The sequence below is a fragment of the Mya arenaria genome, chromosome 17 (genome assembly GCF_026914265.1).
Source record: "Mya arenaria isolate MELC-2E11 chromosome 17, ASM2691426v1".
Lineage (NCBI taxonomy): Eukaryota > Metazoa > Mollusca > Bivalvia > Myida > Myidae > Mya > Mya arenaria.
The window spans coordinates 41,699,297-41,713,572 of NC_069138.1; the positions used below are offsets into that span (position 1 = coordinate 41,699,297).

Here is a 14,276-nt window from a genome sequence, read left to right on the forward strand (position 1 = left end):
CCGCATATACCTCTATTCCACAGAATAATTCGGGACTGGTCCTTGGTTCGCTTACATTTCCGTTGAGTTCAAACATTGCCCTCACAATGCAAACAATCTGTGAAAAACAAACTAGTATTTTTCAGAATCAGTTCTGAATAAAGCACAGGACAAGATAAACTTGTTATTCCGCCTTGACCTTTAACAGGTAGTGTAAATGTTAATACTGTTTTGTAAAATGTGGTTTGTGTCTTTAAGTGTCGTTTAAGTCTTTACATTGAATATATTCTTTGAATTAGAAGGATTAAAACCGACCTGTTGTAAACTCGAAGCTCTGTTCAATCACAGCATTGAGTGGATAATGTTGAAGCTTACTTCTGTATCATATTTTTTGCAATGTATAAATAATTTGTCAACGGACATTTAGTAAGGATTTCTAATTTTCTAACGCTTTATAAAAATGAATAAGCAGTGCGTGGATATTCTTACCGTATCACCAAATCCATAGCCTTTTTCCGTCATGTCACTTTCCGTAAGCATTGTTGATGTATTAAAAGTATCATTAAATGGTAAAGGTCCTTTTTGAGTCAATTCAGCAATCAGGGTATTTCGTAGCGAAATGGCCCATGTTACCTTGTACAGTACGGCTGTTTCAACATGTGGGTCAAAAGTACAAAAGAATCGTAAGGTGTTGATTCCATCTTCATAATGCACTGTGGGCGTTATAATTGGATTGATTGAAGTGATATTCGGTGGTTCACCATTTACTGAAATTTTGAAGGCAATGGCGTTAACATTTACAAGAATCGTACTTAGAGATATCATGAACATTATACAGAATGAATGAATTATATCGTATTTGCCAACATTTTAAACCACTGAAGGTGCATCACGGGCCAATTATATAAAAATCATGCATACACGAGGGATATTCATATTTCTCTTAACAAATGAAATAAATGTTGTTGTTGAAAATTTCTAATAATGGAAAAAAATTAAGTTCAATGTAGTCGTATATATTGATGGTAGCAAATTTACGTATTTTATCAAACGCTATATCTAGAATAGAGAGATCTATGATAACACACTTGTGTGTACTTTACTCTGGTCAAACCTAAATCGACATGTGCAAAAAAGGTACAATTCAACGATATGATAGCATCATAACTTGACAGTAACTATGAAGTTAATGGGATACAAATTGATGAAAAGCTTTCAACATGGGTTTGAATCGCCAAAACTATAATGTACGTTTCAGGTTTAATCTTCAGCGAAATTACCACATAGATGATTGTGTAAATGTTTATATTGTCAAAAACTGAAATATTAAACATTTATATACCAAATGTGCATTTCAAAGAGGTACTTCATGTTTATAAGTATGGTGAGTTGTACATTGAGTTTATATTTTAAAGCATTTATTTGTAAGGGAAGAATATAATAGCATTACCTTCTTTTTCTTGCAGTTCCTCTGAAACGAAATGTCAAATTGAATATATATTTAGTGTAGAAGAACATGTATAAGTGTGACGAATATGACAACTATTTAGTATAATTAAACTCATGTTTGATCCATGCAAATAACATTAGTAGAACGGATAGGTTAGGTTTGCAAATTATGTTATAAAACAAAAGTATTCGATTTAAATTATTTGTTGGCAATTCAAGTCGTAGTTTACTTGTGGTAGCATAGTAGTCTACAAATACTTGTAATATCCAAATATATTACATCATTGTAGACCATTCCTTTGTCGTTATCCATTTCAAATCTGTGTACCGTTTGGTCACGTGATTAGACAGTAAATAAAACTGATTTGAGCGGAATTTTGTCAGTTGGCTCAGGCCAATGGTCAGAATATATAGTTGTTCAAGCGCTAGAGATGGATGGGAGATGGATGGGTTAGGAGAATAACGTTGGGTCTAGATTAAAATTCGGTTTGTACTATGCACTTTGGTGACCGGGTAGCTTATCCTAGATGTTTCTGCATTGTCGGGTAATAGTTTTCTTTGTGCGAATGTTTAGTTACTACAATTTTTGCGTTACGATTCGAGCTGTCCATATCGTTGGAGACGATAAAAGAAGACGATACATATGTAAGTATGTTTTTTTGTGGATCAAGGGGAGGGGGTAGCTGACCAATGGTTGTAAACAAGTTCTTTCTACTGTCGTTCAGGCCCCAATTTTTCGAAAAAGTCCCTTATAACTGGATTAAGCTTATCTCACTAATTGTGTGGTTCTATAAAATGTGTTATATTTACTTCTTCAAGATTTTTTTAGAAATAATGTAGGAATAATCTGTATGATTATCCGAATAAACATTTTTCATTTATCAAAATCCATTTTCAGTATGTATTTTGGCTAATTGAAATAAGCGACTTAAGCCTGTTAAGCTTAAGAAGTTTCGAGAAATTGGGGCCGGGAGTTCAAATAATATAACACTTTAGTGAGCGCAACATAAGGTATCACAACCAAATGTCTGTGCTTTTGTTCTGGTTTTCTATATCGAACAAGAAAGTAAGCTACAGTGTCAATGAGTGTATTGGGTTACATGGACCGTTAATGTGTATGGGAGCTAGCTCAGGTCGGAAATTAAGGTCATGTGTGTTAATAATACGGACTTAGGTAGTTTAGAAGTTTAATAGATGAGCTAGCCTAGGTTTTTCATTTTAGTCCACTGTGTTAAAGTAACTGCTAGTGGAAGTCAGTTATGCAACTAACTGAGCTACTTAAGGGTTAGTTTTGTGTAAATTTAAAGATGATTGAATTTTGTTTATTTACGCTAGAAATAATAGAAATAGCAATCAATTGGTGATTTCATTTTAGTAATGGGTTGATATATACGTAAAAACATTTGTCTTATCATTTTGTACTAGATAATTAAATTACTGTTTTAAACGTTAACGAACAGCGAATCTATGGTAAGATAGGCCCCTGAACAACACTATATATATATATATAGATATGAAGCAAAAGCAAACTAGCTATAATATATAACTAAGAGTTTAAGACTTTAATCGTTCGATTTCTCAAAAAGCGAAATGCCTTTCCGGTCCTTGGACACGCTGCCCTGTCGGTAACTAGTTACTGGCAAACACATGCCCTCAGGTCCGATGTTTGGATACGGGCAGGAAACATTTGAGTGATATTTTTTCTCGCATACGTTAGTTTTTTTTTATATATATTTCATCAAATCGAGCGTTCGATGTTATATACTGACGTTATAATGCGCACTGGTTTTAGTTTAAAGTTGACATAAAAAGATCCTCTAATATATTACGCTCCTGAATTGTTATACTTTTACTTTCTATATATGTACGAGTATACAGTAAACAAAATAATAAGTGGTGCATTGTTGGGCCTGACTCATCTGGCATTGGAGATGACAGACGTATTTTCCAGTATGGCCAAAATCAACGAAATGCATGTACGGTGTGCAAAAAATGTTTGTCTCGTTATGACTGTCGTGAACAGATCCCGATTTTGAATAAAATATTTCTTTTCTAAGCGTTTCATTAGCGTAGACACGTATTTCATAATCGAGCAAAGTCATGAATATTGATAAAAGTATGTTAAAATAAACCATTAGCAAAAATTTGCTTATATGCGAACATTTTCAACACCTTACCTATGCAGTATGCGTCAGGACAGCTCTCGGTATCTTCCAGTTCAAAAATGTACTTATCTTCTTCACACATTTTTGTCTTAACTGTTAATACGTCAATGCACGCATCTTCACCATCCGTCAAACAGAGTTCTAAATCAACTATGCCTTGTGCCGTATTAGTTGGTAATTCACCTACAACATTCAACCAGATAATACAGTCTCCTGAAGGTAACATAAAAAGCAAGGTCAATAAGTATGTCCGAGATTAGGGTTACACAATATAAGTATTATATTATGATCCTATTCATTTATACTCCGAAGTTGCAGCTTCGGAACTGTTCGATCATAGTTTGTAAGAATCGGCTTATTTTATCACCAAGACAGACTTCTTAGCAATAGTACTTTTAATCATGCATTTCAGATAGTAGCTGTATAGAATCGATCACAGCTTCCGAAGGCTTCTTAATTTTGAAAACCCTGAGGGACGAATTGCGAGATGGTTAGATGTTTTTTCTTAATACGAAAGGAAGAACAAGCATCGCCCAAGTCGCCTGCATAAGAGTGTTGATGGTCTATGCTATGAAAAGGAAAATTTGCAAACAGTTTGGTAAATTTGGTTTGGTTTGACTCGTCAAACAGTGGACAGGCAATGTAGGTTTTCGGATGTGTATCACTCCGGTATCGGACATGAATGGTATTCAAACGGCTCAGCTGAATTAGGATTAGGATGTGGATGCGAAATGGTAAAGAACTGGGGTGAGACGGGCGAGAGATCTGAACAAAATTATGTTTACGTGTTCGGATGCTATGGGAAGTCGCTTTGCTCACAGTTCAACAGATTGAGTTCGAATTTTAGATATATTGGTACAAACCAACGGCAATGGCAGGTAATGGTACCCAAAGCTGAAAACTGTTATGGAATTAGAATTTCTAGGCACACTGGCACTAAGAAGACTCTGGGCAGACTCAAACAAAGAATATATTGATCGGGGCTACACAATGATGTACGGGCCTTCGTCAACGAGAGCGAGACGTGCTCGTGACGAAAATGACCGACACAAACGAGCGAACACCAATGCAAGTATTCAGAACAGGATACTCCATGAAAAGAATTGCCGTAGATATATATACTCATGGAGCTACTGGAGCTACTGAGAACGGCAATAAGTACATTCTTGTCGATGCAGACTATTTACACGGAGTGGACCAAGAGATTGTTAATTCCGAACATGGAGGCTTGCACAGCCCCGAAGATCATGGTAGTACAGATAGTGAGCAGGTTCTGAGTCCCAGACAAGAACCATTCACAGCAGGTTTTGGGAGATGTGAGTGATTGGAATGAGAAAGGAAAACAAAATTTAATTTATCCTCAATCAGTGACTTAACTCGGTATTTTTTGTTTGTTTGTTAAGTTACCAGCCCTAGAACGGCTTTTTCGCATAGATATTGTTTGCCAATTTCCAGATTTGTTTGTTTGTTTAATACTTTTGGTTTAAATCGAAAGTGAGACTTTTGGCTGGAGGCGTGGTTGATACATTTTCTCATTGTTGGATGTTTTTCATTTGCTTAAAAAGAAATAGCTTTCTTTCATGTGCATTGTTGTTGGAATATTATCCGATTTTTCTGTTATTTTTAATGTAGGTAAATTGTTATCTGTCGAGTTACTTAGATAAAATAAGATTTACATTTGTTGATTTCGTCAATATTTAGGTCTAATGAATGTTTGAAAGCCACGGGTATAACGCGAATGCCACAGAAATTATCGGAGATAATGGTATAAAACAGGCGTTTTTTTACACTCGTGGCACACAGTCCGGCCTAAAGAACCGAAAGGAGATGAACCAATATGTTACCGCTCCTGGCCCTGTTCGATTAATCGACCGTTGGAATCGGACGTTACAATTTAAGCTCGATGTAGCAATATAAATGAAATCAACGGTAAAATAGTTGATCAATGTTACAATGGAATATCATACTACCTACACCGAAGTTAATTTTAATTTCAAATAGGTGCAGTCAGCATTGATGACCAAATTAGATGGAGCCGCGATAGGTGTTGTTTACGATGGCAACAATGACGCGGACAATGAATGTTGACAATGGCCGCAAAGTACTTAGGACACGGTAATTTTGGTCACAATAACATAAGTTCTTATGTAGGATGACATCGCCGTGATGCGTGAACATCATCGCTTGCCGCTGATATATTTATGGCCGAAACTATCAAGGCAATATAAATGAAGCAAAAGCAAACTAGCTATAATATATAACTATGAGTTTAAGACTTTAATGCCTTTCCGGTCCTTGGACACGCTGCCCAGTCGGTAACTAGTTACTGGCAAACATATGCCCTCAGGTCCGATGTTTGGATACGGGCAGGAAACATTTGAGTGATATTTTTTCTCGCATATCTTAGTGTTTTTTATATTTCATCAAATCGAGCGTTCGACGTTATATACTGACGTTATAATAAGTTAAACTAACACCCCTAATTGTGGCAGATGCAGTTAAACTTGATACTTCGACTCAAACAAATTGGCAGTTTAATATCGGGTTATACCGTTGAGGTTCATTTGGTTGAAACCAGTCGTATTCATAGTTCCTGACCTGTTCTATACCAAGAAAACGTCGCTCCACAAGTGATACTCTGTGATGATATCACGTACGTTCCCATCGAATACCAGCCAGCTTTAAGGTAATAGTCACATATCGGGTCTTCATCATCGGCCAATATGTAGCCGCTGACACGCTTCTCCAAAAAACCAAGCTGTTTTGCCTCGTCACAAGGTTCCCCTGAAAAGAATTGTATCATGTGTGTTCAGGCGTACCAAAATATGCTTGTTTCCAGTATCCCAACCTACCATATTTGTTTGCATCCGATCCTTTATTCTTGTTATTGCCAGCAGACACAATTTTTTCTGACCGTTAATTTTTTAATGTGGTAACATATAACAAATGGAAAATGATGATGCCATAAAAATAAAATGTATCATGTGTTTCCGTTTCGGATCGACAAAATCGTCTCGAGGGCAAGCGCACACCTTGTCCGAGGATCGGATTTTCCGATCCGGATCGAAAACACATGCTTGTTTTTTTTTCTTACATACATGAAGTTATCTTTTTTGTGAACAAAATGAGGAAGAAAACGTATTTTCTTTGACATTTTTCACAGGACGCGTGGTAATGTTCGATCAATGATGACGTCAGAAAGTTTTTCTAAAAATTCGCACTCTCGACGATTTCTTATTTTTATGCCTAATTAAAAAAAATAATTATTAATTATATATTTAAGGGCGTTCTATTTTAACATAAGCGTACATCAAAACCCGCTGCAGGGTGTGATTCATTTTGGCATGAGAGGTTGGGGGCTCAGGCAGAGTGCTAGACATAATTTTGAAGCACTGCTAAATCTACATGAAATGCATGTTCGGTGTGCGAAAATGAGCATATATTTTATGCCTTTATACAGGGTCTTTGATCTGGCTTCCCGGCTTTTCCCTGTAGTTTCCATTGTTTAAGTATTATATGAAATTATTAATGTTTTTATGACTAGTCACGCGGTGACCCCATATCCTCCATATCGGGTAACCAAATGTATATCGTACCAAAATGGCGTCTATTTTCCGATTCCGATCAATAGTCCGATGAATAAATGAAACATTTAAACATGTAAACAGGTTGTCGACGTGATAAACGGGGCGCAGTAAGCCATATTCGATATGGTTTCCTTTGCTCCGTATATCCCATATTGCGTCACCTACTATTCCCGTAAGTCATTGCGCGGGCGCATAAAAATATTTAAATAAAAAAGAGAAGTTTTCTCAACAACCGTGCATTTATGATTTTTTTTTTCTCTAAAAGAAAAAAAAAATATCAAAATGCACGGTTGTTGAGAAAACTCTTTTTTTAATTAAATATTTTTACATAAAAGAATAAACCACGAATGCGCAGAATGTATCTTACAATAATCTTAGAAAATCGGTGAACCAGTCTATTATCTGAATACCCGGTTATGACACGGTCAGATGCAAGCGTCCAGTAGACTAGGAATATCGAGGTCAACACGCTGGCGGTTGGGGAAAGGTATATCATTTTCTTTTTTACGTAGTGAACTGAAAAACTATTGTTTTTTTATATTAATCATTTAAAAAGCAGGTTTCGTGTCTTACGATTTAAACAGTAGCACGTTTTTTGCGGTATTTCTACTTTCATTTTGGACAACTTTTGAAGGCTTTTCCAAATTGCGTCATTAAAACCAGGGATGATAGCCGTCCAATGAAAACGCTTCTTGCATTTCAGACATAGGCGAGTGTGCGGTCAAGGTCAAAATTGCGAGAGGGGGATTCGAAGTGAAATACCGCAACAAAAAACGTTCGATTTGGACATTTACGCGTCTAACTCAATAACTCACAATGGTAGGGATGATATTTCAAGCCCCTCTTTGTAATGCATGCGCAAAGTTTGCATGTCAGTCTGTATGTAACGAGTTGTAGGTGATTTGTTTGTAGTCATTGAACTTTTGCATCGTTTTCATTAAACACCAGTTATTATTTTAGACTAATGCATCAGTCAATTGAAACCACGCCCTCCCCCCGGTCCGGGTACTAGCGAGGACCCTGACCATAGGTCCAGCCAACCCTGGCTAAAATCCCGACCTGTGGGGATGAACAGATGGTTAAATCTCGCCACATGCCCCCCGCATCCCAGGGGCTCTAGGTTAGGCCCATTCCCCGCTATATTTAAAGCGAAGACATAACCATCCCATTCACCCGGCACTGCAGGGCCACCTGAAAGTTAAAAATATGGTCCATTTCCCCGGCTATCCCCGGTATACCCCCCGGACCTTGGGGCCGTGGTTACAATTGACTGGTGCATTAGTTTAAAATAATAAACATGTTTTACAGGATTCTGTCTCAATAAAATGTATATTTATATTTGTCATCCTACATTCCAGTTTCTAACACAAGAGTTGTTATATATTGAACAGAAAGGGCTTCATCTTCAAGATGACAAAAAAATAGCACCAACAATAATGGGCCAGGACTGAGGAGTACCAAGAAATGAGTATTCTTCAGCCCACAAATATCAGTGCTGCCCCACTGCCCAAAACCAGGTTTGTTCTCTTTCTTAGTTTCCTGTTAACTTTATGGTTTCAGAACAATAGCCAGCATTCATATTAAACATGAAATCCAAAACCTTTTGCATTTTGTGTTGTTATGTAACACAACTAAAGCTAGGCAAATCTTTTGCTAAGTTTTTAACTGCAACTTTAAATAGCATTGCTTTTGGTTTTAACATTCAACCTTTGATAAAACAAAAACATATGGATGTTTCGATGCATGTCAATAAATAATTGAACGTATTAACAATTATTCACCATTTCATATAATGTTTAAAATAAATTAACTCTACAGGCTTACATTATTTCACAATATATCTTTTTTTACATCATTTTGATATTTATTTCGCACAAAATACATAACCTATAAACAAGCCTTCCTCAAAATTAATAACATTTTTTTCACTTTTTCTAACAAAATTGCTTAACTCAATGGCTGAATAAATGAATGAAATCATTACTTGTATATAAATACTTGATCTTAATTATTATTCTGCAATTCATGCATCAATCTTTGATTTGTATAACCTGATTCAGAATTGACATCAAATTGCAAATTACCTGTCAATTCACATTTCGAATAAAGCTTATGAAATCAACCTTGAAACCTAACAATTTCACCTCAGTTTAATGTTTAGAGTTATTTTATTTCTCATGTTTCATGTTATCAGGTCTTCAGTGCTACATTCACTTATCATGATATCATAACAAATTCCTTTCATATCTTTTTAGAGTGTGGCAACAAGTAAATGGACCTTGACAAATGTCCTCTATGTTAGAGCCAGTCCCTTACACAAGTGGCCTACTATTGCACAGCTGATGTTGTTATCAAACGCAGCAGTAGGTATGAAATGCGGAAACTGTTCCAACTTGATTTTCAACAGTTGAGTTACTCCTCATCACAATACCTGAACTGAAAACAATCGGTGACGATCCTTCACTTCACTTCTACCTCACAGAGCTCCTACCTATAAATGCTAGAGGAAAGTTTGAAAATGGAAAACTTGTCATTGCAAGCGCGAAAAGACCAATTGAATCTTAACAAAACAACCTGCCTCAATGCTTTAGCTGACACTACATCAAATCAACACAAGGCAATTTGTTTTTCTCGCAACCTGACCGGTATGTTGAATCTGATCAAAATTGTACACAACCACTGGTCAAGAGTGGGAATATAGAAATACAAGTTGTTTGATCAGTTACCTAAAATATTCTTGAATATTTGAACATATATTTATTAATAACTATACCATTCGTTCATTTACCTTAATACTACACACATTTGTTCAGGACCATCTTACAATGAGGTTACATAACTCTGTATTATCTTTAATACAAGTTATAGCCCCTGATTGACTTAGGTTAAAGGTTTAGGGCAGGTTAAAGTTTTAGAACAAGTTGGGATTTTCACTTATAAGTCCAATACCCTTCATTCAATTGACTTAATACTTTACACAGTTGTTCAGTTCCATCACATAATGAGGTAAGATAACTCCATATCATATTTTATACAAATAATGGCCCCTGGTTGACTATGGAACTTCATTGAATTGACTTAATACTTCACTCAATTGTTCAGGACCATCACACAATGAGGTTATTTAACTCCATATTATCCTTAATACAAGTTATGGCCCCTGATTGACTTAGGTTAGCGTTTTAGGGCAAGTTAAAGTTTTAGGGCAAGTTGGGATTTTAATAAAAGAAACTTCTATACCTTCATTCAATGCACTTTATACTTCGCAGAATTATTGACAACCATCTTACAACAAGGAACATAACTTCATGTTAGCCCTAAATACAAATTATTGCCCTTGAATGTTTTTTTTTTCTTTTTAACTCTTCTTTTAATTTCTTTTGAAAGGCACATTTTTATATTCCTAACCACATTTTCATAAAGGGAAAACAAGTTACCTGTGTCATTGTTCGGGCGGGCTGGTGTTAGGGCAGTGTCAAAGTCACCTTATGTATCGAATAATTTAGCTAAGTTTGACATAAAGAGACCAAACTTGGTATATTCAAAGAGTTTAAGGATACCTTTTTGGGGGAATGCGTTTGAGGCCCCTGTGATCAAGGTTAAGGTTGCTATTAATAGAAAAAGGGTTGTTTTCGAATAACTTAAGTAAGGTTCTTCATATTGGTACCAAATTTGGTATATATGAAGAGTTTATAGAGACCTTTCCTGAGATTGTGTTTTTGACTCCGAGAGTTATGGCCTAGGTCAAGGTCAAAATTGAAATATGGTAAGTACTGAATAACTCAAGTAAGGGTTGACATGGTAACTTGGTGTATAGGACAAGTTTATGCATAGCTTTAATGGATGCTTTTTGGCCCCCTAGGGTCAAGGTCACTGTTACTGAAAATAGATTACTGTTTCTGTTAAGGCTAACAGTTAAGGCTGGCATACTGTGACCAAACTTGATATATGCAGGAAGAGTTTATAGCGCGGACACGAGTATGAGGACAACATTTGTACCAAGTAATATGGTAATCCATCAATGCATAAGTAAGTTATAGCACGGACACGAAATGTTACAGACAGACAGACTGACGAAGTGTTTCAATAATCCGCCAATAATCCCGTCCCCACTCCGTGGCGGGGGATTTGAGATTTGATATTTATAAAATAGTGTACTACCATTTTTGCTATTGTTGTGTTTTACCATTATGTCAATATGTTCAGTTACAGTTGTGCCAATATTATAAAGTCACCATATATGACTTTACAGAATCTTTACATTATTTAATAACCTCATCATAATGATTACTTATCTTCCTATTGTTTTCTTAAATGTTCTGCAATTTCAATCATTATTTCCAAAACATGTTCCTAAAATCAGAGACATTTGACAGTATTATAAGACTTCTCACTCAAGGTTTTGTCTATCTGAACACTGATGTTTACATAATGCTCTGTGCATATCACTATGCTTTTGCTAAGTTTAATTCCAATTAATGTTTAAATTAATGTCTTATATGTACATATATTTAACAATGTTCTGTTTTTCAACATCTTACTTAAACAGTTACAAAATGTTAATTTACAAAAATACTTGTATTTATATCACTATGTCATTTTGCCATGTCACCCTTCTTTACTACCTATTTTGCTTAAAGCTGCACTCTCACAGATTTACCATTTTTACAACTTTATTTTATTGTTTGTCTTGGAAAGTGCAAATTTTGTGTAAATATCCGCAAACAAATGATTTTAAGATTACTGACAAAAGATCAAATCACAGATTTTTATATTTCCTTTTGAAAATGAATGTCTTATGGCTTAAGCTGTTACTAACAGTTTAAGAAGATTGCATAAAACATCAATTTTTGAACTTAAGTATAAAAATCTGCAATCTTTTTTTGTCAGCAGTCTTATATATCTGGTTTCAATGGATTTTCGCAAAATATGGCTCGTTTCAAGTCAAAAAATAAAAAAAAGTTGTCAAAACGTTCAATCTGTCTCTTTTATAGGCACTGACTCTCCATTTACAAACATTAGAATTCATAATGCTTAAAAATGAATGCCTGTTTCAACTTCTCAACTTTTTTTTGGCATGACCCTTAACCATTCCATTGTGTGTTGTTGTTTTTCATTTTCTAGATTTATGGGTTTTCAAACTTAAAAAGATAATGGCATTTTGGCTATCAACCACATCAGCAATGCTTATACTGATAATATAAAACTCCAGGCATATTATTTATAGTTTTGGGTCTGACAATTTCCAACTTTTAAGTTAGTAAATCATTTAACAAATATACCTATATTCTTTTCTTTCATACCTGTTTTATTGCATTGCTTTTGTCGTCTTGTACATTGTGAATACTTCAGTGAAATAGTGGCAGCATGTATTTTAGTATTGTATTAATTTGTCTGTGTGCATTCTTATTCCATGTATTGGTCATAATGTATATGTCGCACTTACACCAAATTATAATAGATATTCTTTCTATTGTTTATTACATTTTAGTACAACTCTACCATTCCCAGCATACATTCATCTGTATATTTTGTTATCATGCTTATTACTCTTTGTTGTATACAAAATGTATATAAAATGTCATATTGCTCATGTTCTTTCTTGTCTGTACATATGTTCACATTTCAATAATACTCAATGCAGTATTTATTCTTATATTTCAATGTCATATTCTAAAGAATTGAGAAGTTCTACAGGCGAAATAACATTAACACATTTCCACCAAACTTTGTACAAATGCTTCATTTTTCATGTATTAAAACATATTCCTCACTTCATTTCATTGTAACCTATAATTTTCAGCACTTTCTTCATAAATCTTTTGCGTCATTATATTTCCACACACATTAAGGGATCAACTGCCTAGTCATACCACTATCAACCTGCATCACATTCTTCTCATCATCTGCGTATATCTTATGCCTTAAAAGTGCTAATGCATGTTGATTTCATAATGTTATTACCTATAAATGACCTTATATGCAAAACTTGTTTCCTTTGAAAAACATAAAACTGTCTTGACCTAAACTTTACCTTCCTGTGTATCATTGTATTCCTATTGTGTCATTGCCTATCTTTTGTTTTAAGATGTTCACACTTCTATTACATGTGACTTGACAAAAATGTTAATTTCCATTTCAGAACCGTATACATTTCTTTTCAATATCTTAAAAATACTTCTTGTAATATCTTCTCTTTAGATTTAAACAATGCTGTTATTTTGGCTATTACCAATACCAACAATGCAAATACTGATAGTGTATTATGTATGTTCTGTATATTTTATGTTCTTAAGTATGTTCAAAAACTTATAATATGATTATTTTTCAATCACTGTTTTCTAAGTCATTACTCTGTGTCCACATGCTTTTAAACCACTATTTATGTTATTTTATTCTTAAGAGCATGTTCATTTCAGGATCAAGGTGGGTTTTTTTTCACACTTAGTACACTTCGCACATTTCTTAGAACAGCTTCTTTGTTCCATCCTGCATGCCTATACATCATCTACGCCACAGAACAAGGAAAATGACATTAATAATGATGATCACATTTCTTTCTTTCAGCTCATGGATAACCAACTTCTTTTAGTTTATGTTAAATGTATTTTTTAATTGTGTTGAAACCTGTTACATACGCAAACAGTTTTATGTGTTTTTTCAGTTAGAACAATTGCTTTGTAACACTTAATTATACCGGTCAACTTGTTTCGCGGATTATTGGCCAAAAGTAATCATTGTTTTAAGCAGATGTCCTTAATTAGTTTTTTTGATAAACCTTTGGTGCTACTCTTGTTTAAAGTCAACATTTCACCAAAGTACAAATTCTCAACGTTTCGAACATTGCCCAGAATTTACCAAATCATGTTGGCATATTTAACATTTCAGCTATCATATCAGCCACTCCAAAAGAAAACCACCACTGTGGCCATGTTGTATTTTATAAATGTGTGTATATTGATACAGTTCATGAATAAAGTTATTTGATACAATTATGGTTTCTGTCATAGATATACCATCAGTTGTACAATTGTTATTGTGTTACTTTTTATTTTCATTTAAGAAACAACAGCCCAATTCTGTCATCTTTTAAACA

General features: G+C 34.8%; 1 protein-coding gene across 1 annotated transcript in view; it reads right to left on the reverse strand.

Moving 5' to 3' along the window:
* LOC128223684 (neurogenic locus Notch protein-like) overlaps positions 1–14,276 on the reverse strand; it is a 51,541-nt gene that overhangs the window by 33,286 nt on the left and 3,979 nt on the right. Inside the window, exons 2-6 of the mRNA XM_052932989.1 lie at positions 6,192–6,377; positions 3,606–3,776; positions 1,430–1,450; positions 469–746; positions 11–97 (exon numbers count right to left, since the gene is read on the reverse strand). Of these exons, the coding sequence (XP_052788949.1) occupies positions 11–97; positions 469–746; positions 1,430–1,450; positions 3,606–3,776; positions 6,192–6,377 (743 nt within the window). The remainder of the gene's footprint in view (positions 1–10; positions 98–468; positions 747–1,429; positions 1,451–3,605; positions 3,777–6,191; positions 6,378–14,276) is intronic.